At 40.2% G+C, this 24705-nt stretch overlaps 2 protein-coding genes across 2 annotated transcripts in view; one reads left to right on the top strand and one right to left on the bottom strand.

Annotated features, from left to right (window-relative positions):
- Positions 1–24705, top strand: part of CDCP1 (CUB domain containing protein 1) — a 562995-nt gene that overhangs the window by 101626 nt on the left and 436664 nt on the right. The window lies entirely within an intron of this gene.
- LARS2 (leucyl-tRNA synthetase 2, mitochondrial) overlaps positions 1–24705 on the bottom strand; it is a 137037-nt gene that overhangs the window by 58447 nt on the left and 53885 nt on the right. Inside the window, exons 7-8 of the mRNA XM_069088296.1 lie at positions 11815–11904; positions 4475–4618 (exon numbers count right to left, since the gene is read on the bottom strand). Coding sequence (XP_068944397.1) covers positions 4475–4618; positions 11815–11904 — 234 coding nt within the window. The remainder of the gene's footprint in view (positions 1–4474; positions 4619–11814; positions 11905–24705) is intronic.

Genomic DNA, 24705 nt, shown 5'->3' with positions numbered 1-24705 from the left:
GGTTGTCTTTCTCTTTGGTTGTATTTTTATCTCCAGTGTTTAGTACGGTGACGGGCACACATGTAGCAAGTGCTTTATGCTTGCTTCCTGCCCTGTAATGAAGAAAGAGCTTTGGAATCCCTACACTGGAAGTTACTATAATCCACAACTCACGCTAATAGTTAATCTTCTGTCGGCAAATCACATTTCATTGGCAGGTACCCTTTTCTAGCCCCTTCTTCATTAGTCAGGGAGGCGGTTAAGAATATTGGTGCAAGTAGGAACAATTTCTGAAGGGCAGTTGTATGCTTTAACGAACCAAAAATATGACTGCGAATGACGCCCGATGTGCGTGGCTATTTCACAATACAGACAACTCTCGAGCATCTTTGGGATTAGCACTATCCATGTTTCAGATCAGTCCCCTTGGTCTGAGCTTCTACCATGAACACCTTCCTGCTCCCACCTCCTTTACCCTACTTAACAAGCTGGCTGCAATCGAGGATATGGCCTTTGCTTCTCCAACAAGCTCATATGTGAGAGTGAAGAAGAGGACATCCAAAGGGGTGGAAGGAGGTGAGTGTGAGCTCATGACCTACCCATCTCAAATTCTCCCAAATGAATTTTCAGCTGCTGGCCTGTTCAGGAGCCCTTTATTCTCAGTGGTATTAACTTTTTGTATTTGAAGGTATTAAAACATTTTTTTCTTTTTTGGAGGGGAGAAGGCAGGGCAATTGGGGTTAAGTGACTTGCCCAAGGTCACACGGCTAGTAAGTGTTAAGTGTCTGAGGTCAGATTTGAATTCAGGTCCTCCTGACTCCAGGGCTGGTGCTCTATTCACGGAGCCATCTAGCTGTCCCTAAAACATTATTTCAAAAGTACTGGTAATTCAGCAATCTCAGGGTGACCCAAAAGTCTTAGTGCAAGTCTAAGCTAGGCTTAAAAGGCAAGCACACTAAAACTTTTGGGATGCCCTGTAGCCACCGACTTTCCTACCAAATTGGTATAAATTTAAGAACAGATGGGATTACCATCTCTATTATTTAAAAATCCTTTGCACTAACTGTATAAAGTTAAATATATACATGATCCTTGCCCTATAGCAGCAACTTCCAAGAGAACAACAGCAAGAACATTTTTTTAAAAAATTGTTTCTTTGAAGTGAGTTAGTAAGTTGAGAATTTACAATGAGTACAAAGGGGAGGTGAGCTTGGAGAAAGTCTTGGGGCTCCTGTATGATGGGCCTGGTACCTACTCAAGCTCAAAACAGAGCGAACAGGATGAGTGGTAGGAAAAGAAGAAAGGAAAGTAAAAAAAAAAAAGTTATCATGGTAGCTTTGACAGGAGTGGATAAAAGGTCTGGTGGCTCAATTTAACTCGGAAGATTTAGTTTGGGGAAAGCTGTCTGTGTCAGATGAACTTACCTAGTCTTTGGGCATACCTCTGTCCAATTCATACCCTATAGGGTGAATACTCCATCGGGCATTTGCTTCTCTGGTGTATTTTAAGACTGTAATCATTGGTAGGCTGGTACCCTATGAGATCTGATGGGATATCTGAGTAGGCAGCAGACATTTTTAACACCATTTTAAGGGCAATTTCATTTTCTTTTTAAATCTCTTTTCCTTTAGACACTTTAACAAGAAATGCCCTCTCCCCTAACTCTGTCTCCCTGTCTAGTTGTCTAGCTGTCTTTTATCCTTTCTGTCAGGATGTGAGACATTCTATTATCCTTGGAACTCCTCTTGCTTTTTGTAGACGAAGTCCAAAAATCTGTCTTGCTATCACCACCTCAGCCCTGTTGCCCACAAAACACCTCCCACACACATCTCTGCCAAACTAATTCATGCCGTCAGATACTCCTACTGCAACTTCTCCATCACAGAAAGAAATTCTGGAGTCATATATTAATAATTCACCAGACAAACATTCCTAGGAAGATGGGATGGGAGAAATAAACCTTTAATATAGATCAGGTTTAATAATGCAGGGATTTTGCTTCAAGGTTTTCTACAACTTTGCTGCATTCTTCTTGAAAATCTCAGAGATATTTGAAGGAAAAGCATGTTTCCACATAATAGACACGCTCATGCTAAGATCATCATCTGTATTCTTGCAAAGCTATTCTCAAATATTTTACAAGATTTAAATACAAACCTTAGCCTGCTCTTCTACTGGCAGGCAGAACTGGAACAAGAAACAGCCCAGTGTAATGTAGAGAGCACTGGGCTAGAAGAGAAGATATTGAGGGGCTCGTCCCACTTGGGTCATAATTGGCTATGTGATAGTGCATAAATAATTTTATCTTTCTGGCCTTATTTCCTTATTTGTAAACTGAAGAAGCCAGCCTGGATGACACTTAAGGTACATTCTGGTTCTAAAACAATTGCTTCTCTGATTCTAATTCTTCAGTCCAGTCTCTGCTCCTTCCATGTGGAGATACTTATACAACAATCTGTTTGAGACCAAAGATGAGCGACACCCAAGCTAATGAAGAACCAATCTTCGAAGCAGCTTTAATTAGAACTCAGAGATGGACAATATGATGGCTAGGATCACCACAAATCTCAGTAGTCAGCATTTTAGTTAAGACAGGAGTCTATAACATGCTTCCAAAGGAAACAAGGGGACATAAAGGCAAAGACTTGAGAAGCACGGATTTGCAGCACTGTACATGGAAAGATAGGCACAGTTTTATTTATTTATTTATTTCTGAAGTAAACAAACTGCTAACCTCCAAAGAAAATCTTTTTAATGAATCTGCATGAGTTTTGAGAAAACCAAACCAGTCACCATGGTAACCAAACATTTCTGCTAAAAAGCTGAAGCTGCAGATTACAATTTAGATAATGATGCCCAATAGTTAGGTTAATATATTTCTAACCAGATAAATGTCAAATCCAAAGAGCTAATTAGATTTATCTTCATAAAAATGACCATTAGAAAGTCACTTGACAATATCAGCCTGGCATCCTAGAAACAGAAGGATCAAAACACACGGAACTGTTACCGTATCTAGGGTCCTTCATCCTGTCCAGGGTAGGAAGGTCATAGCTATGTCACCGGTTATTGAACTGTCATAGGTGCTTTTTTCAATGTTATAGGTTATTTGTGTTCTCTTCAACATTTTCCTACAGATTATAGTAGGACATTAGGCAGGCTAATTTAAAAGAATCCACCATCTTCCTCCCAGTCCCATGCCAAATGTCATTAACACAATCTCTATAATGCATTAGTTTTAAAATGAAAATACTGAGGCCAGAAATTCTGGGCAGCACTGACAATTGGGTCTGACATACTGCCTCTAGAAAAACAGACCTAATTTAGTAATTTGGTTAATAACTGAAGGTAATTTACATTTATGCTTTAACTACCACATTGGACCTATGACCCATTCTACTATTCTCTGACAAGGACACGAAGGGCTATATTTTCCTTGATGTCAAACTTTTAAGATTAGAAGTGTACACTGAAGCATTCTAGTTTCTTAATCCTCTTATTAAAGAATTTAAACCTTTCTTGAATCCATTTATATTTTCAGTCTGTGGCATCTCTTGGTTATGAGCTGCTGCTACATGAAAGGTACTTTCATCATAAATGTACTTTTCTGAAGCTTTAGGGGATGTGCCATTGATCGAGTACTCAAGAATTGAATGGCCATGTCTTAGCACAAAGTTGTGAACCTCAAGCCTGTCTCCTCTCTGCCTTTCCAACCTTTAGAGCCCTAATTATTCATCCACTGTGACAGACAGCAACCTTTTCTATTTCTGAATATTTTTGTACCTTGTGCTAGACCTCACTCTCTAGTTTCTTTACATTTCTTAAGCAGCAGCGACCAGAACAGGGGCATCGTGATTTTGCATAAAGGTAGGAGAATATTTTCTGCTTTGCTTCTTCAATGTAACAATGAATATCTTGTTGGATTTTCTGTTTATTTATTTTGTTTTGTTTTTAGCTGCAGCAGCACAATGAGATTTTTTAGGAGATAGTCAACAATGACAACCAGTTTTCTTTTGTGAATTGTAATTGAATTGTAATCATTCACGGTCCCTCATCTTCTTGTAATTGTAATTACAGTTCCCCATCTTATAAGCATTATGTGGGCAACTATGTCGTGTGGGAGATATTTTGCCTTTGTTCACACTACAGTCAAATTTATGGTGTTTTAAGGTACCTAATACACTTTTGTCACAACAGTCTTGCAAGGTAAGTAACAAAATACTGTGATCTTGGTTTTGCAGGTGAGAAAACTGAAAGAAGAGGGTAATGACTTGTCCAGAGTCACGCAACTAGGCTAGCCCCAGAGCTTGTATTCAGACCCAGGTCTCCTGGTCCCAAGCCTAGAACTTTCTCTCCCCTACAATCCTGTGTCCTTTCTGCGACTCCTCTGTCGCAGGGAAAGCTGCAGCTGCTTATTTCCAAGCTGGCTTCCCTCTCCAATGGTGCCCAAATGCCTGAGTGTCATGGATCTAGGAGCCCCATGTGGCACACTCACCTTAGCATAAGCAGTTGTCTTAATAAACCATTGCTTCAGGTACTTCTGTTCCACTTTTGCTCCAGAACGCCACGAACAGCCATTTTCATCTACCTGTTCATTAGCAAGCACTGTGTGATCCACTGGGTCCCAATTAACCAAGGCCTGCAAAATTCATAGAACAAAATGAGGAGCTATGGACCACCTCAGGCTTCATTACTGCTTGAAGAAGTCATTCAGCAAATTCGACAACTCTGATCTCAGGCTGGGAGCTACCGCTCCCTAAAATCACTCAGGGAAAGTACTGGCCATCTGAAAGCAAATGAGCTAAAAACATTTAAACTTTTCTCTAGATAGAACATGAAGCACCTTAGTGAATAGTACCTTACTCATCTCAGGAAATGAGTTTACAGGTTTAGAAATTTTGGAAAAGAAAGAAAATGGGAAAAATGATGAGAATACTGTAGTAGAATTATGTTACTTTAGGAAAATATCCATAGTGTTCTCCTAAAGTAAATATCCAAAGAGTGGCAGGATACCCTGGAAAAATCTAGCTTAAGATGCATAGTGAAAATTTAAGAAATTATATCTATAAGAGATTGTATGTTGTAAAGTTATCTAAAACACAAAAAAGAGCTAAACAGTTTCCAAGGTCATAATTTTAAAGGAGTAAATGTACAGAGATCAAATATTGCCTCAGGTGACAAGATGGATGATAGAGATGGAAGGAGAAAAATGGATAGATATAGCTTTAATTTCTTCAAATAGGCTCCCCTCAGCCCCCCAAAATCTAATACACTGTTTATAAAAAGAAATAAAGATAAGATATGTTTCTCAGTAAAGCCCCTCAAGAGTTTACTTAAGCCCTATTTACTGTCTTTATGGGGATCAAATCAAATCAAAATCAGTCAAATAGAAATGGCCACATTGTTATTTGGTAACTTTACAACATCCCAAGTTTCAAGCTTTAATAGTTTAAAACTGCACTAAGACTTTGGGGACAGTTAAGTTAAGGAGTATCCATCTGAAGTGAAAATTTAGCAACCACATATTCTTTAGAGAAATTAAAAGACAGAAGGACACAAAGAGCACCCCAATCTCAGAGAATTTATAAGAAGCAAATAACTAGTGTTTCATATTTCAAAAACAAGTAGGAACTTGTCCTGAGAAACAGCATGGTGTAATGATTCCAGTCCTGTCTCTGATTCTTCATGGCTCTGTGGCCTGGTACAAGACTCAGCCTCCTGGGGCTTAGGAAACTTCCATGGGCTCTAAGTCACAGACAAGTTATCAGAGGAAGTTTGCATACCAACAGAATCACAGATTCAGAAGCCTATGCCCTCTTCCTACCACCCATCATCCTCCAGCCCCCAAGATATCTCATCATCTGATCCTTTAACTCAAAATGTCCCCATATCTTTGGCAACAATGAGGTGCTAGCCCTCAGGTTACTCTAGAACAGATGACAAAGACAAAATATTATATCTTCCATCTTAATTAATTATGCTGCAAGGATCTGAGATTTCACCGGGTAGGGGTCCTCTTTGTACAAACACAGATCACAGCCCCTTCCATGACTTGGTAGATGGCCTTTGGGGGTTCCTCTAGGCAAAAATTCCATCATCCTGCAATAACCCTGACAGGCCTCTCCGCATTTACTTGTGCTGGTCCTTGGACAAGGGACATACAATCCATGCTGGGGGCATACTTGAAGCCTTCCATTTGCATAGGATCTTTTAGAGTCTAAGTTTTACTAGTTATAGGCTTTGAAAATTCAAGGTTACTTCTACTCCATGATAAGATTTTGGAGTAGGATATTAGTGGAGGCTTTCAAAGTACACTATAATCTCACTTAGCCAGTACTAAAAGAAAAAGCAATCCTGGTTAAGTAGATTAAGTATATTCAGCCCCAAGCTATCTCTTGGACTTTGGCCCTATATCTCCAACTGGAGGTTCTACAAGCCACCAAACTCATCATCAGGCCATCTCTCTGCTCTCCAACTCTGTCCTCTTCCTAATTTTCCTGTTTCTATTGAGGGCATCACCAATCCTTCCAGTCACTCAAGTTTATAATCTAAGTATCATTCTCAATTCTTTCTTCTCCTTCAACCCATATCCAGTCAGTTCTATTGCCACAATGTATTTCACATTTGTCCCCTTCTCTTAACTTTCATGACTGCTAGTCTAGTTCAAGCACTCGTCTCTTCTCACCCAGAACAGTGTAATAACCTCATTTCCAATGCATCTTCCATAGGGCTATAAAATGGATACTGAAGCACAGGCCTGACCATGTCACTCTTTTGCTCAAGAGATTTCAATGGCTCCCTCTCGCCTCACACTGCCCACTCACAAACTGCTTGGTTTTGCTTTTCAGACCCTTTAAAATTCTGCTCTAGCCTGCCTTTCCAGGATTATTGCACATGACTCCGTCTGACAACTGTTGTTCTCTGGTCCAAATATCATTCTTGATATATAAATGTCCACTTCTTGTCTTTATATTTTTAGATTAAGAATCCCTAATTTCCTTCAAAGATTAGCTCAAGTCCCCTCCTAAACCCTAAGGAAACCTACCCCAACTAGTGCTTTCCCCTTTGTTGCATTTGTACTTGATTTTCAATGGACGGGTTATAGCTTTCTCAATGGAATGCAAGATCTTTGAGGACAAGGTCAGTTTTGTTTTTTCTCTTTGGAGCCTCAGTATATGGCCTAGTGTGTGGCACACAGTAGGTGCTTAATAAACACTTACTGGATTGAACATCTTTCTTAAAAGGTGACACAGACCTGAATACTATATTACTAATGTAGTCTGACTAAAGTAGAGGGACCAGAACTCTCCCTCCTTGTGGACACTATTCTGCTACTGATGCAGCCTCTGAATGACCATATTTTCCCCTGAAACATGATACTCAGTTTTGCTGGGTAGGTGATTCTTGGTTTTAATCCCAGCTCCTTTGACCTCCGGAATATCATATTCCAGACCCTTCGATCCCTCAGTGTAGAAGCTGCCAGATCCTGTGTTATCCTGATTTTGTTTCCACAATATTCAAATTGTTTCTTCCTGGCTGCTTGTAATATTATCTCTTTGATCTGGGAATTTCAGAACCTGGCTATAATATTCCTAGGAGTTTTCTTTTTGGGATCTTTTTCAGGAGGTGATCAGTGGATTCTTTCAACCTCTATTTTGCCCTCTGGTTCTAAAACATCAGGGCAGTTCTCCTTGAGAATTTCTTGGAGGATGATTTCTAGGTTCTTTCTTTCATTATGGCTTTCAGGTAGTCCAATAATTTTTAAATTATCTCTCCTGGATCTATTTTCCAGGTCAGTGGTTTTTCCCATGAGATATTTCACATTGCCTTCTATTCTTTCCTTTGTTTGGATCTGTTTAACAGCATCTTGAATTCTCATAAAGTCACTAGCTTCCATTTGCTCCAATCTAATTCTGAAGCAATGATTCTCTTCAGTGAGCTTTTGATATTCTTTTTCCATCTGGCAAATTTGGCTTTTTAAGGCATTCTTCTCCTCATTGCCTTTTTGAGCCTCTTTCGCCATTTGAGTTAGTCTGTTTTTTAAGGTATGATTTTCCTCAGTCAGGCTGTTGACTCTTATTTCGTAATTTTCTTGCATCGTTCTCATTTCTCTTGCCAATTTTTCCTCCACTTCTCTTATCTGCTTCTTAAGGTCATCTATGGCCTGTAACCAGCTTGTATTTTCCTTTGAAGCTTTTGGTGCAGGAGTTCTGACTTCACTGTCTTCCTCCTGTTCCATGCTTTGATCCTTTTTGTCCCCAAAATAGGAGTCTAATGTTGGAATATTCGGTTTACTTTGTTTCCTTTGCCTGGTCATGTTGCCACTCAATTACTTGACTTTTGGGCTTTTTGCCACCAGACAGGGGAGTTTCCTACCAAACGCTAGGGTTTTCTCAGCTGCTGGAGGTATTAGTTGGGTGCCCTCTCTGAAGCCTCCACACGCTCTGGCAAGTTAGACACATACCCCAGAACCTCCACCATAGACCATAATCCAGATCCAAGCAGGTTAAAGCAAGAGCGATTACCCCTCAGACTGGTCACTTGGTTCCCCCTACACTCTGCAGGTCAGGGGCTGAAACTGCCATGTGGCTGCAGCTGTTGGCTCCTCAGTGGCTTCTCGCCTTGGGGGCAAAAGCCAACGCACTCCCAACTACTGGGTCCCAAAGTCCACAGTGCACTAATCTCTCACTTTGTCCTTCACATCTATGTGTTGATAATTCTGGAGATGAGCACAGCTGCTGGTGATCTGGAGTCCCTCCAGCTGGCGCTGGGCAGGCCCGCCCTGGGGCTAAAACTTCCAGCTCATGGGCCTGGGCTCGGCTCCCAGAGCGCTGTGCTGGCCGATTCCTGCAGGCTTGCTGGGCTGTTGTCAGTGGGAGGTTAGCTTCTCTGTGTCATTTTGTGGGTTCTACAGCTCCAAAGTTTGTTCAGAGTCCCCTTTTACATGAATTGGGGAAGGTGGAAGCCGGAGCCACGTGGAGGTCCTGCTTCTATTCTGCCACCTTGTACTGATGCAGCCTCACTAAATTTCAAATGGACCAATAAGGAGAAGGGAGTCCAGGGACCAAGTGCCTAAGCCTACAAATCCTGCTGCTGCAGTTATACTCACGGTCATCAGGTGGCAGCAGAGAGGCAGATTAAAACTGCTTCCAACAGCATCACACTGTGTAGCCTTCTGGCTCTGTTGCGGATTGTCACAGAGCACAGGACTTACTTAGAGGAAGCCTCCTGAAGGCAAGGTCTATATGTGCAGAGTGGGTGTGCATATGTGTGAAGTGGGGGGAGGTGGGCTGTACAGGGGCACAAATTATTAATTAGGTAGCAAGGTATGATCCTGGGCAAGTCTATAATCTCTATTTGCCTCAGTTTCCTCTTCTGTAAAATGGGAATAACAATAGCATTTCCTTCCCAGTGTTGTTGTGTGATTGGAAAGCACTCGGCTCAGTGTCTGGCACGTAATAAGTGCTATGTAAATGTTAACTGTTGTTGTTATCAAATGACCACCACAGCAGATGTAGCAGACAACCAAAAAGAAGCTTACATAGAGTGCAGCCTCCCCATAGTTCCAGTCTGTCCAAGGGAGTGAAATATATTTAAAAAATGACTTTCTCTAAGACCTGTTCTTAACCTGAGGTCCACGAGCTATATTTCAAGATAATCAATCTCCTTTGTAATCCTATGTATTTTATACATTTTGAAACATTCTATGGAGAAAGGATCCTGAGAAGGCTTCACATTGTCCAACAGGTCCCTAGCACAAAGAAAATTAAGCACCCCAGCACGAAGACTACCTATTGCTGATAGTTTTTTGAGTGCAAGCCAAAATTATTAATGTCAGCATGCACAATGTTCTTGTTGAAAGTTTTTGTGTTTGTTTTATTAAGATTAGGAGGAATTTTACATCTTAGTGGAAAGCCTCTTAAGAAGCAAAGACATGGCCAAGAACTGGAAACTGAGGGGATGCCCATCGATTGGGCTGAACAAGTGGTATATGAATGTCATGGAATACTATTGTACTATAAGAAATGAGGAGCAGGCAGATTTCAGAAAAACCTGGAAAGACTTATACAAACTGATGCTGACTGAAGTAAGCAGAACGAGGAGAATATTGTACACAGTAACAGTCACAGTGTGAGATGACTGATTTTGATAGACTTAGTCCTTCTCAGCAATTCACGGTCCTAAAACAATTCCAAAGGACTCATGATGGAAAATGCTATCCACATCCGGAGAAAGAACTATGGAGCCAGAAGGCAGGGTGAAGCAGACAATTTCTTTTTTTATTTTGTTTTGTTTCTTTCTCATGGTTTCTCCCATTCATTATACTTCTATGCAACATGACTAATGTGAAAATATGTTTAATAAGAATGTATGTGTAGAGCCCATATCAGACTGCATGCCATCTTGTGGTGGGAGGGGGAGCAAATTTAAAACTTATAGAAGTGAATGTTGAAAACTAAAAATAAATAAACTAATAAAAAATAATCAAAGACAAAGCTATAACATCTGTGATACTGTCTTCTTTTCACACTGTCTTCCTAAATACCAATTTTCATGTGCAGACTATAGGATGATTCAATAACTGTTCATTTGGCCCATTTCTGTTGGAAGAAAAGCCCAAATATTTGTATTATTTTCTGTCAAACATGAATAATATCATGTCATGAGGATTCATTCTAAATCTAATACCATTAATCCCTATTTCTAAAAACAACAAGCTTTTAAAAAAATTAACCATGAAAACAGGATTTCTATTTCAAAGCCAACATGAATGTAACTCATCAGTAAAACGAAATACATGGTTAAATAGCTTTTTCATTTAAACCCTGGATTGTGATGGCCTCTCATCACAGGAAAACACATGAAATGAACATATCTGAAGCCCATTTGAGGCCTCTCCTCAAGATCACCACATCCTGCTGATGACTAAGAAAGACGAATTAGTACTCCAAATCCAACAGGGCTGATGGCTGAGGGGGCAAAAAGACTGTTTCACTGAAATCTTCCAGAGCTTGGAGATCTATCTTTGGCTTTCTGAACTTTCTTCCCTGCTCTAAATGTTACTGCAACTGCCACCTCCCTCCCAGGACATTTCACACACTCCCTCAGCTATATGACCAGGTTAGTCTTTTCTGAATAACGTCACCAGGGACAAAATAAGGAGTTCATGCTGGAAAAATTCATGTTTGGCTATTTTTGGGGGATGGGAGAATAAGATTCAAGCACAATAAATGGTCTCATAAATGCCCCTACAGCTGCCAAATTCCTTCCCTCTTCTTTCTGTCTGGTTGAATTCTACTCATCCTTCAGGGCTCAGCCTCTGAACCGCCTCCCTTGTAAAGAAAGCCTTCTTGGAGTCAGTTAGCCCTCTGCAATCATCAATGTCTCACACTGTCCACATTCCTCACACCCCCACCTCATACAGGTTTGATCTCTCCAGGAGCTATCTTGACTCCTATATTACCAACCCCTTTAGTCTAAGTCAAAGTTTCAGTTTTCTCAGTGTAATTGTCTCATGTAGGTAGCAACAAGAAAAAAAACCTTGATTATATGATTAAAGCAACTCCCCCTAACATAGGAGCGAGTGATAGGGATAGAGATTAGAAAAGAGTAAGACAGTGTACTAAATCTCCTTTAGGCTTATTTCAGGCCTAAGAGCACATACGAGCTAGAAAGTACCTGGGCATGTAGGCTTGTTTTCATGGCTGCTATCTAAACAAATGTTTTTCCATTTAATAATGCTGCTTTCTAAGAAGACAGAACATATTCAGTGTACAAGAGTGTGTACCAAATGAAGCCTAAGATATAACAATTATACAAGTAATTTAAACTCACCTCCTTTTGGTAGGCCAGTCCAGCTTCATATAATTTAATGAAGAGGTACTGAGTCCACTTGTAATAATCTGGCAAACAAGTAGTTATTTCCTGAAAAGAAAAAAAAAAGCATAGTCTATTGCATACATTTTTTCATGATGATACACCAGCCTTGCAAAATCAATCAGCCCACAGTAATGTTGACCAAACTATGAAATTTTCACTCGTCCAGCCAACAGCTGAGCCAATTTTATCCAGAAAAGACACTACTTTCTAAATGCCACCTCTCTTCTCCCAGAATATATTCCATAAGGATGAACATGAAGACAATTACATGCTAATTTGTAAAAGCAATTAGCAAGTAATAGAAAAAAACATGAGTCCCCTCTGAATCATGGGATGGAAAATTAAATTTGGCCATTTCTGCTAGCACAAAACACATTTTGAGGGTTAGCAGAGTGTGTAGGACCTGCTCATTTATAAGGCAATAATATATGAAACCAGCAGCAAAAGCAGGAGGAAAATGTATTTCTTTTAGTATTATTCTTATTTTGAAAACAGGCACTGTATTTGTATTAACTAACTGGGTCCTAATAGCTCCTTTAGATTCATTATGTTCCATTATGTTAGCCTGGATGTCCTCCACTCTTACTAATAGGTGCTCAAAATGTATTATTAAATGTAATGGAAAAAATAATGGACCATGTAGCAAATCATGTTTCCAATTTTAAATTAAGTACTAACATTTTTAAACCTTTTCTTCTGAAAACATTATTTTTAAGCCTAGTCTTTTAAAATAAATTACTGGAAAAAGTAACCTAAGTCTAAATTTGTTGAACACAGGTACAAAAGCAACAATACTTCAAAAGTCATGACCTCTTACTTCCCTAGAGTTCTTGTTCAACTTAAAGAAATCTAAAGAATAACACTGACGCTACTAGTGAAATGCTTTTATGTGGCACTGAACTCGAGAGATAATCCGGATTGTTTTGTCCCAATGACATTTTGTTAAAACTAAAATAATTGCTACCACTGAGATAATAATTATCAAAGAAACAGATGACTTAGAGGACAATGCAAAGGTACAGGGTTGGCTGCACCTTATTTCCAATGGTGCACAATGAGTTTACATAAAGGATTTCATCTAGGAGATATTTGATTGGCAAAGTTAGTGGATTGACAAAGAATAACAAATGTATAGTTGAATGAAGGGCTGCCCTGGCACCCAGGGACTGTTTGAAGACCTAGGAAAAGGCTTTCAGAACCTTGGATAGATCCTTTGAAAGCATTTATTGCACAGAATTAGAAATTGTGGCCTTCAGCCAATGGAAGGAGTATCCACAGCAGTGAGATCATAAATCCATTAAAGTACTGAATACAGTGTTCTTAACGGGAAGGAACTAGGAATAAAAATGAGCAAACGACTAGTTTATACCAAACGAAGAGAAGTGCTTTGAAGCCAGTGCGGGAAACAAAAAGTACTGTGCTCCTTCCCCTCTTTCCCCCAGGCCTTTTTTTCTGTCAAGTTCTTGGGTACTTTGGCTGGTTCCTTTATCTGTCTGATTTTCTTCAGGCTTTAGGGTAAAAGTTACTTGATGGGGATCAAAGGAATGTAAACTGTGCAGCTACAGCTTACCTTATTAACCTCCTCAATTTATAGAAAAGGAAAGAGGCTCAGAAAGATTAAATGACTTGTTTAAGGTCACACAGCCAATACTTGGAAGAGCCTGGGCTCAGGCCCAGAAACTGACTCCATAGCCAACATCCTTTCCAAAATACAATACTGTCTTCATGTGATTATCCACAAATTATTGGAAATACAAAGGTGATAACACCACAGGCTCTCCTCGGAAAGCTCACAGGCTCATCATCCACTATTGGCATAGTTAGGCCCCTGTGAAGGCTGATAGATATGGAGGTAACAAAATGGCAGTATGAAGACAAAAGGAAAGTTACTTGTCACATCTGATAGTCTAGCTCAGTGGACTCTGGGAGACTGCCATTATACAGAGGTGAAGGCTGTTCGAGGTGCTCACTTTTAACCTTTAGCCCCAGGGGTTACTCTACCATGAACTCTGTGTGTGTGTGTATGGGGGGGGGTGTTCATAAGAGCCTCTGATCTTGGCCTCGTGTGAAGGAAGAGGAGCAGGACAAGGTCAGAGAAGAATCATTCCCTGGCTGAGCCCAAGAGCGAAAGCAGAGATCACCATAGTCCTGGGGCCTAGCTTCCAATTCTCAGTCAGGTCAGCACTATCTCCAATGAACTGTGATGTCAGATATATTTATTTTGTAAACAACTACAGGTAAGATTTCAATTTAAAATAACCTTGAGTGTCAAGTGTATATGGTTGAGGAAGTCTAATGTTTATTCTTGCACTAGCAATAGAAGATCCTGCTAATCACTTGATGGCAGCAATCTGAGTTAGGGTAAAAACTCAATGAGAAAGAATAAGCCTCAGTAAGAATTGCTTTAAAAACTTCAAATTATCAAAAAGGGGCAATGCAATATCATGTGCCCCCCACTAACCTCTGTGGTGACAATGTAGGAAGAAATCAGACCTTCAGTAGATGGGTGGGTTTCCACGTAACATTTTATCATTTCTGGTGATGGATGGGGCCAACTTTATTGGGAGCAGGAAGTTGGGGTTAGATCTAAAGGACAAATGGGAGAAACTGTAGTTGGGGGAGCAACTGGTTGAAAGCAGGGCTAAGAAAGATAATTCCTGGAAGATACGTCCAAGATGGATTAGGGGGAAAAAGGGGAGGGCAGATGGCTCAAGAGGTTCCAAACACTTGGACCCCAGTCTGCATGTGGCCCATGCTCCTGAGTGCAGCCCAAATCAGATTAAAATGTAGTTCCTAAAGACTTACATGAATTAATGCTGAGTGAAGTGAGCAGAACCAGGAGACCATTGTACACAGTAATGGCAACACTGTGCGATGACCTACTTTGACACATTTAGCTATGCAATGATCTGAGACAATTCCAAAAGACTCAGGATGGAAAATCCTATCTACATCCAGAGAAAGAACTATGGAGTCTGCACGTAGATTAAAGCATACTACTTTCTCTTACTCATGTTTTTTCTCCCCTTTTGTTCTGATTCTTCTTTCACAACATGACTAATGTGGAAATATGTTTAATATGACTGGACATACATAGCCTATATGGGATTGCTTGCCATCTTGGGGAGAGGAGAGGGAGGAAAAAATTGGAACTCAAAATCTTATAAAAGTGAATGTTGAAAACTATCTTTACAAGTAACTGGAAAAAATAAGATGCTATTAAGTGGGAAAAAATGTAGTTCCTATCTGATTGTTATGTGTTGATGTATTAATTATACACACACACACACACACACACACACACACCATATGTTTTCTAAGTCAACATGTAGCTCACAGGAATACTTCTGTGGATTTAGCAGCCCCCATTTCTATGAGTTTGACGCCCCCAGGCTAAAAGGTGAAGGCGGCATGTGCAGGGAGGGTGAAGAGGACCGATGTTGGTTTGGTGTGATTGTGGAAAAGTTCAGGAAGCGCTGAATGTGCCCTTCTGACAGGGCACCCATACGGTGTCTGGGGAGCAGCTTCCTTCATACATGCCGTAAAAGGAGGAGCACAAACAAAGTCACTGTTTACTCACGCTATTTAAACACTACATATAATGTGTTATTACTGAAAGCATCATTTCAGAAGAAACATTTCCAATTTTTTTTTAGTAACTTACGTGGTGTAAGTATAGTGTATGTACCATTTGCTACTGAGTTCTATAACAAAAGAGATTTCAACTTTCCCATTTCTGGATGTTAGAAGATTATAAAAAATATTAAACTATGCTCAAATTTCACAATGATCACCTTTGAAGTACAAAAAAAACACCTGTTGTTGTTTAGTTGTTTTCAGTTGTGTCTGACTCATGACCTCTTTTTGGAGTTTTCTTGGCTAAGATATTGGAGTGGTTTGGAAATGTCCTTCTCTAGCTCATTTTAAAGATGAAGAAACAAAGGCAAACAGGGTTAAGTGATCAGGTCTTCCTGACTCCAGGCCCAGTGCTTTGTCCATTGTATCAAAGCAGATATTGTGAAAGCTACTGTGTATTTGCTGGAGAATCTCCTTAATATTTTTCATCTAAAAGGTTATGGGAAGTGATATAAAAAAATTTTGTAGCAAGTTTCTCTGATAAAGGCCTCATTTCTCAAATATATGCTGAGTACAGAAATGAATCAAATTTACAAAAATAAGAGGCATCCTCTAATTGATAAATGCTCAAAGGATATAAACAGACAGTTTTCACTAAAAGAAACCAAAGCTATGTATAGTCATATGAAAAACGCTCTAAATCACTATGGATCATGGAAAGGCAAACTGAAACAATTCCATTTCATACTTATCAGAAATAACAAATGCTGGAGGGGATGAGGGAAAAAAAGGCACACTCATGAAATGCTGTTGGAGTAGTGAACTGGTCCAATGATTTTAGAGAACAATTTGGAACTATGCTCCAACGGACTATAAACCTGTGCATACCCTCTGACCCACTACTATGCCAGTATCTCAAAGAGATCAAAGATAAAGTAAAAGAATCTACATGTATAAAAATATTTAGAACAGTTATTTTTGTGGCAGCAAAGAGTGGGAAACTGAGAAGATGCTCATCCAATGGGGAATGACTGAACACACTGTGGCATACAATTGTTAGAGAGTACTACTGTGCTATAAGAGATGATGAAGGAGGTGGTTTTGGAAAAATATGGCAAGAACTATATGAACTGATGCAAAGTGAAATGAGAACTGGCAGATCATTATGCACAGTAATAGCAATGTTGTGATGATGATCAACCATGAAAGACTTGGTTACTCTGATCAATAAAATGACTGACGACATTCCAAAGGACTCACGATAAAAAAATGCCACCCACCTTCAGAGAGAGAACTGATGAACTGAGTGCAAATGGAAATATAATTTTCTCATTTTATTTATCTTGTTTTTTTGAAATATGACTAATATGGAAATATGTTTTACATAATTTCACATGTATAATTGATATTATATTGCTTGCCTTTTCAGTGGGTGTCGAAGGGAAGAAAAGAACTTGGAATTCAAAATTTAAAAAGAAAAAGAAAGCCAAAAGTGTAAAAAGAAATAATTGAAGGTAGGAAGGTCCTCTTTGTTTCTGAAGAGGACCATGGCAAGGAAATAAATGATGACATTACTTGCAGCTGACTTTGATTTGAGTGAGGGAGGGCTGTGCAAGGTCACCAGCCTCACTTTCTCCTCCAGAGACATCTGGGTCCAGAAAGGGGGAAAGAATATGACATATTTGCAGGATAATACAGTGTAAGGAGATAAGCCTAATTATAATAAAGGGCTTATGTTAGGGAATGTGAGAGAGAAGATTGGATAAATAGGAGGAAAAGCTATGACTGCCATGATAAGGAGTTTGGCCTTTATCCTATAAAGTAAAGCTATTAGAGGCTTCTGAAAAGCAAAATAACCTGTTCAAAGATAACAGACAACTGATTAAGGAATAGAGTGCATAATCTGGCACTAGGAGAGAGGTATTAGGAGACTTGTTCCTGGCTGATCTCCAGGCCTGGATGGGAGCAGCAGCTCTGAGAATTGATACAACAGATATGAGGCATATGTAAAAATATGAGAGACTTTTCAAGAAAAGAATGGCTATCACTTGGAGACACCAGCTAAAGGGGATGAAAGAGCTGGCTAAGGGTTTTACAATATGCTACTGGGGAGAAGGGTCACCTTTTCTTGCTTTAAAAAAGTCATATCCCCAAACACTTGAAACAAAGAGAATCAAGACGAGGCTATAAGCACCAAAGCCAGGGAAGTTACCTACTAAGTCTTCATGTCAAGCTGGTTCATTTAAACTGGAAACGCTGCCCTTCCAGCCACCACACAGGCTCAATCCAGCCCCCACACAAACCACTGTGTATGGTGGGCTTCCTGTTGCCCACAGCAGTTAAAGGCAGACATAGAGGATGGTGTCGTTATACCAATCCCTAAAGTATTTTTTTTTTTTTTGCTTTTTTTGGAGGGGAAAGGAAGGGAAAATGTGACTTGCCCAAGGTCACACAGCTAGTTTTGTGTTTAGTGTCTGAGGTCCTCCTGACTCCAGGGCCAGTGCTCTATTCACTGTGCCACCTAGCCACCCCTAATCCCTAAAGTATTACATCAAAATAACCGGGTAAGTCAAATAAAGGCAGTTCTTTGCTTTCTTCTAAGCAACATTTTTCATTATAACCATTTTTTATCTTCCTTTGTTAAAAAAAATCAAAAGATACAAATTTACATTAAAGCAACATTACTACTGGAAAAAGTCAGGTAATCCAAAGTTATGACTGCAAAAGCAGCTGTAATTCTGCCACACCCCACAGATATATAAAAAGGCACTAAATAGCTTCCTGTGCCACATAAAATGCTGTCTAACTGCCACAAAACCAAATTTATGAATGTAAGATCTCTATAATACATATTCTTCTCCACTGAAATTCTACCTTTCAATAATATAATACATTCTACCTTACAATAATTTTAAACATTAAACATATTAACATTAAACTGAACTCACAATGAGAAGATATTTTCTCCCAAAACACAACCATGGGGATGTAGCTGGAAATGAGAGATCTGGATTCTAATCCCTGTTCTGATCTTACCACCTGTGTGACCTTGGGCAAATCACTTAACCTTGCTGGGCTCCAGTGTCAGTTTGGAAAAAGAGGAGTTTGGGCCAGATGGTCTCTAAGGACCCTATGATAAGCCTATGATAGCCTCTAAGGCATGCAGCTTTAACTCTGATAATGGGGGTCAAATCAGAAAACCAACCAAGTTTTGTCTTTGTTCTCTCAGTACAAAGATCCAGTAAGGCAAAAGTCTAGAAGGAAGCCAAGCTACAGGGGCCTGCCTAATTCATTCTGATAGCTGAAAATGAGACTGCAAGCTCTTTGTACAGAGGGCCTATGCTATTCATCATTCTTAGACCTCCAGCACCTAATATATTACCTTACTCATAGAAGGTACTAAGGACTTTTTAAAAGCTAAACTGAAAGATTATAATGGTGACAAAGCCTACTTCCATTATTTTAAACTAAATAAACAAAAAAACTAGAGTATTTTAGTCAGTTACATTGCCTAGCCTTTTGTTCTCATTTTGCAGAGGAAGAAACTGGAACTCATATACATAAAAGGACCGGGCAAGGCCGTATAAGTGAGTTTGTAGCATAGTCGAGACTGGAACACTCGGAAGTTCTTGATTCTTAATCTAACACTTTTCCCATGATGCTATACTTAGTAATTAGACCCTTTAAGTGAAATACAGTAGGTCTTGGTTAAACATTCCCTGTTCTATCAGCTGAATTCTGTTTAAGGCGTGTTTACTTCCAATTCAAAGACATTTATTATGGGAACAGAAGAAGGGCCTCACTATCATCTTCTTTTACTTTAGCACATAGCCCCATGGCACAAACTCCATGAAGTCATTTGAGCTGTTCAGTTGTTTCAGTCCTGTCTGACTCTTTGTGACCTCATTTAGGGTTTTCTTGGTAACGATACTGGAGTGCTTTGCCATTTCCTTCTCCAGTTCATTTTACAGGTGAGGAAACTGAGGCAAATAGGGTGAAGTGACTTGCCCAGGGTCACACAGCTAGCAAGTGTCTGAGGCCAGAACTGAACTGAGAAAAATTAGTCTTCCTGACTCTGGCTATAGCAGCAACCACACTGGCATACCCACGATGGCTGCTAGCACAGGTTCTCAGATCTGCTTTCCTAGGAAAGATAGCTGTTTAAGGGGTTAACAATCTTTTTTTTTTTTTTTTGCCTTTTGGAGGGCAGTTGGGGCTAAGTGACTTGCCCAAGGTCACATGGCTAGGGTTTGTGGGGTTTTTTTTTTTTTGGTGTTAAGTGTCTGAGGCTGAATTTGAACTCAGGTCCTCCTGACTCCAGGGCCTGTACTCTATTCACTGCGCCACCTAGCCGCCCCAACAATCTTTCTTAATCACATTCACTAGTTCAGGGGAAAAGTCAGCACCCTGAACTTCAGAGAAAATACAAACAGAGAAATAAAGACCAACAGACAGGGCTCTGACTGCCTGAATCAACCATATACTTTGTGTACATCCCTGGATCGAGAGAGCCTTTTCATCTGAGCAGTGGGGAGCTCTGAACATACGGCCACTCAGAATCTTGACCAGGGAATCACGAGATCCTCCTCTTTGTAAGTGAGCTCCCAAAGCAATATGCCAACTAGGAGTATACATATACTTCTCACAGCTAGAAGGGATCACATATCTCCTAAGCAAGCTTCCCTTAATGGGCTTCACCTGAGGCCTATTAATGGGTGGGGAGGATCTTGTATCCCCTGCACCATCTAGCGGCTCCAGATTATTTGAGAGTACTAGCCAGAGGGTAGAAAAATTTCTTCCCAGTAATCCAAGGCATGGGAAAAGAAAGAAAGGTAAGGGGCAGGACATCAGGTTGGAAAAGATTTAGAATACAGTAGTTTTTCCAAATGCTGTTTTCCAATTTTGGAGTTGGTGTTTTTAAGCACAGTGCTCAACACAGAAACAGAGATCAAAATAGGCAAGGGTATGGAGTGAACAAAATGGGGGTACCTAGGCTTAGATCACTGAAGGAGCAGGCTCAGGAAGTTCCTGAGGCTGGAGGAGGCCGGAGTCCACTCAGAGTGCTAAGACCCTGGGTTGCCTCTCAGTCACTGGCTGGGATAACTCACCCAAAATAAGCATATTCCAGACTTCTCGGAAAACTCTCATCAGAAATGCAACTGACATTAAAAAGAAAAAAAAAAACCTAGCTCCAAAAGAACAAGCATCGCCAGAGAGGTCTGTTCCCAGATCAGTGAATAGCTAAAATCAGTCAAAGGATCCATCCCTTACTTACCATTCTGATTCTGGAAAACTTAGCTTGCCCAATAAAAGCACCCCCCCAACTCTAAAAAAAAAATTGCCAATATATTTGTCAAGTCAGTCATGGAACAAGCTTGCATCTTGAAAAACAAATAAGGCAAAGAAGGTTAATAAAACACGGTGCATCATTGTTTCTAATGACAAGACATCAACTCCCACCTATCAGCAATGTCACAGTATGAGTCATTTGCCTTAGGTTTAAAACAATGAAGCTCTGGGAGAGGAAAGGGGGGAAAATGCATATGCCTTTTGTCACTTTTTATATAGCAGTAATTCTGTCACTGGCTCCTTATTGTAACTGATTAAAAGGAGGCCTTGTTTCCTCCACCCCACCCCATTCTCTAATTGAATTTTGAGAGGTTTTGGTGGAGGTGCTCTGAAAATCAGTCACAAAGGACTGCATTAAATATGAGAATAGAAAGCTGCCTTAGGGATCCTTACTGATTTTTTTTTAACCTTCAGCATTTATCCGATTTTTCTCCCTTGGTTAGTGTTCAAGGTTTCCGTGCACAACACTAGCTCCGTGGGCTGTGGTGGGGGATAGAGAAAAGGGAGAATGTACGTCACTGCCAGATTATAAGAAAGGTAACAGCCCGTACAAAGATGGATGCACTAAGCTTCGACCATGAACCCCTCTGGAATGGAAAAGGGAAGCCTGGAATGTCATTGAACACCCAGAAACATTCACTTCAGTGCTACCTTTAGTTATCTGGGTAAAACTAATGGAAATGAAGTCTTTCAGCAGAAGCCGTGCATGAGTCACAAAGGGCATCATTTAGCCTATCATAAATTTCTAACCAACTATCAAGTAATTTCCTTTATCTTGTGCTCTAAAGAAATGAAAATAACTATTCATTACATAACTACCATCCTTCCAGACACCTGTGATTGTTCAGGTTTCTTGAATTCAAGCCCATTTACCAAGGTGAGTTGTCAAACGTTTAAAAAAAAAAAACAATGAAAAATACTCATTTTGGTCCCAACTTCACAGATCGCACATTTGCCTAGCCAAACCACCTGCACTCAAGCCATCTAATATCTGAATGACTGATATGGGGAAAGGTTTTGTATAAAACTACCTTGCCTAAAAAGCCAGCCATTCTGAATATTTCATTTCCTAATAGAGTCAAGTATTCAGAATAGAACCCATGAACTTTGCACTTTGCAATGATCTGGGTCCCCGAGTGGAAGGGATTAGGAAGATTAATTTAAGTACTATCAAGAAGGGAAAATTAGGAGCTGAAGAATGGAGATGGAAAAATGCCCAAGTCCACCATTGGCTCTGAATCTGCGTCAGAGACCACTGAAACAAGCATCCTGGGAGGTGAGCCCAGCTGCACCCAGCTTTACATAACAAGTCCCAGCATCATTTAGAGCTGGAAGGAACCATCACTGTGATGGAGGCCCAGTCCTTCACTGGGCAGAGGAAGAAATAGACAGCGAGCAGTTAAGTGACTTGCTCAAGGTCAAGCTGCAATTTGGTGGTGGGAGCTGTAGTGCTGCCTTCCAGGAGCTGCAAATGGGCCAGTGGAGTCAGATCTCAGGGGTATGAGAAGAGTAAAGATGATGAAGCCTGGAGAGACAGGGAAAGTTCAGGTCCTGAAGAGCTTTAAAGGCCAAAGGGAGGACTTTATATCTGACCCTGAAGATAACAATGAGGTTCACAGACCAGAAAGGCAGTATGATCAAATCTGTGCTTTAGAAAAATCACTTTGGTGACTGACAGGTTGATGGACTGGAGTAGGAAAGCAGGGAGATCTGACAGAAGGAAGGCTGTTGCAATCATTTAAGCAAGAGGCAATGAGGGCCTGAACTTGGGTTGTGGCTGTTTAAGTGGAGTAAAGTGGGAATACATGAGAGATGTTATAAATGACAAGACTTGGAAGCAGGCTGGATGTGGAGTGAGTTAGAGTGAGGAGGCAAGGATGATGCTGAGGTTTCAAGCTTGGGTCACTGGGCACTCTCTATAGATAGTAATAAGGATGTCAGAAGAGGGAAGGCTTTTGGGGAAAGAGAACGAGTTTTGTTTGACTTTGGGATACCTATGGGACATCCCATTGTAGATATTTAGGAAACAGTTGGTAATGCATGACTGTAGTTATGGACAGAGACTTAGGCTGGGTATTTGAAGAATCATCTGCAAAGAAATGATAACTGAACTCATGAGAGTCAAGGAGGTAACCAAATCAAATAGGCTAGAAAGAAAGGAGAAGATGGCTGAGGAGAGAACCTGAGAGAACACCCATGGTTGGTAGGCAAGACATAGATGAAGAACTGGAAAAGAGATTGGGAAGGAGACTGGTCAGAGAGATAGGAGGAGAACCAGGAAAAAAGCATTGTTCTGAAAACCTAGAGAGGAGAGAAGCATCCAGGAGAAGAAGGTAATCAACAGTATCAAATAATGCAGAAAAGTCTAGGATGATAAGGATTGAAAAAAAGTCCTTAGATTTGCCAATTAAGAGATCACTGATCACTTTGGAGAGAGTAGTTTCAGGTGAATGACGAGATCAGAAGCCAAATTTGAGAAAGCTTAGAAGTGAGCGTGCAGAGAGGAAGTAGAGACCAGCAGTATAGATAGCTCTGTCAATGGGGTCAGCCACGAAAAGGAGGGACAGAGGATGACAGCCAGCAGGGATGGTAGGATAAAGCCAGAGTTCTAAAAGACAGAGGAGATAAGGGCATGTCTGTAGGTAGCAGCAGGAAAGGAGCCAGTAGGAAGGGTGAGAGTGAAAACAAAAGAGGGTGGGGACGACATAGTTTCTGGATAAGTCCGGAAGGGATCAAGGTCTGGAAGGAGAGGCTAGATGGCCACATGTCAGGGACAGTGGAGAGGGGCTTTCTATTCACATAAAGGTTGAATTCAATAATCTTCAAGCTCCTTTACAATGCTAAGATTGTGTGAGCCATAGAGTATGTTTTTTTAAAAGCTGCTTTTGTGGAATCTTGGCCCAACCCCCCCTCCAATCATCCAACGCATATACAAACTGAATTTGGTTTAATCGCCTCCCTGTCAGCTTTTACGTGGAACAGGGGAGGGAATGTTCATAACGCGAAGCTAAAGCCCTTCCCCCCACAGAACTGGGCTGCTGGCTTTTGTATCCCTCACAGCGTCTAGAACAGTCCTAGACACATAATAAGTGCTCAATAAAGCCTCATTGAGTAAATCCAAATGAGGATCACACACATATTTCAGAACTTCAGAATATTTAAAAAACAAAAACATTAGGGCAGAACCCTTGGACAACTTTTACAAATATTTTACGGATGCCAGCACTCTTTTCAGGGTTTTCAATGCTGACCCTGATACTGTTCTGAGGAAAGAACTTCTCTTTTAAAAACAATGATTTTGCTTTAGGGAGAAGAGCAGCTTTATATTAAAATGCTCAGCTACAAAAACATGACAAAAGAATTCTAATATGTGTCTTAAAACACACACACACAACATACAGCTGAAGGCTTTTTCTTTTAAAATCTCAGGCTATGGTTAAAGTTGAAAGCAATTTGAATTGTACGTGTTCTCTGTGATCATGGAGCCAATTTAAGGAAGAAGCATTAATAAAACTGAAAATTATATTTGCCATTTTAAAGTTGGCTCACTTTTTCCTTCACTGTACCACAAACTTTCTTTTTGCATCATAGAAAACTCTGCAGATTATTCTTTAAGCTGCTTTTCTATGTAATATATCTTAAAATGTGTCATTCTTATGGCCATGTGAAAGCCATTCCCTTTTGCAGACTGTTCTGGATTTTGTCATGAATCACTCCCCTGTCCCTTTATCATTTCAAAACAACAACAAATACACCAAATAAATATACTAAAAATAGTAAAGGACAACAAAAAGTCCCAATAAAATGAAAAAATATTATGGGATAAAAGAAATATGAAAAAAAAGGAAGGAACGTGTGACATCTCTGGAAGAAGACAAAACTAAAACACAGAGAAGCAAAACTGGACGTGGTGAAACCACC

This window comes from Petaurus breviceps, unplaced genomic scaffold, assembly GCF_028583685.1.
Source record: "Petaurus breviceps papuanus isolate PSGF00001 unplaced genomic scaffold, PetGlider_PUasm1.0 185, whole genome shotgun sequence".
Classification (NCBI taxonomy): Eukaryota; Metazoa; Chordata; class Mammalia; order Diprotodontia; family Petauridae; genus Petaurus; species Petaurus breviceps.
The sequence above is the reverse complement of the archived record's forward strand: the minus strand, read 5'-3'. Positions and strand labels throughout refer to the sequence as shown.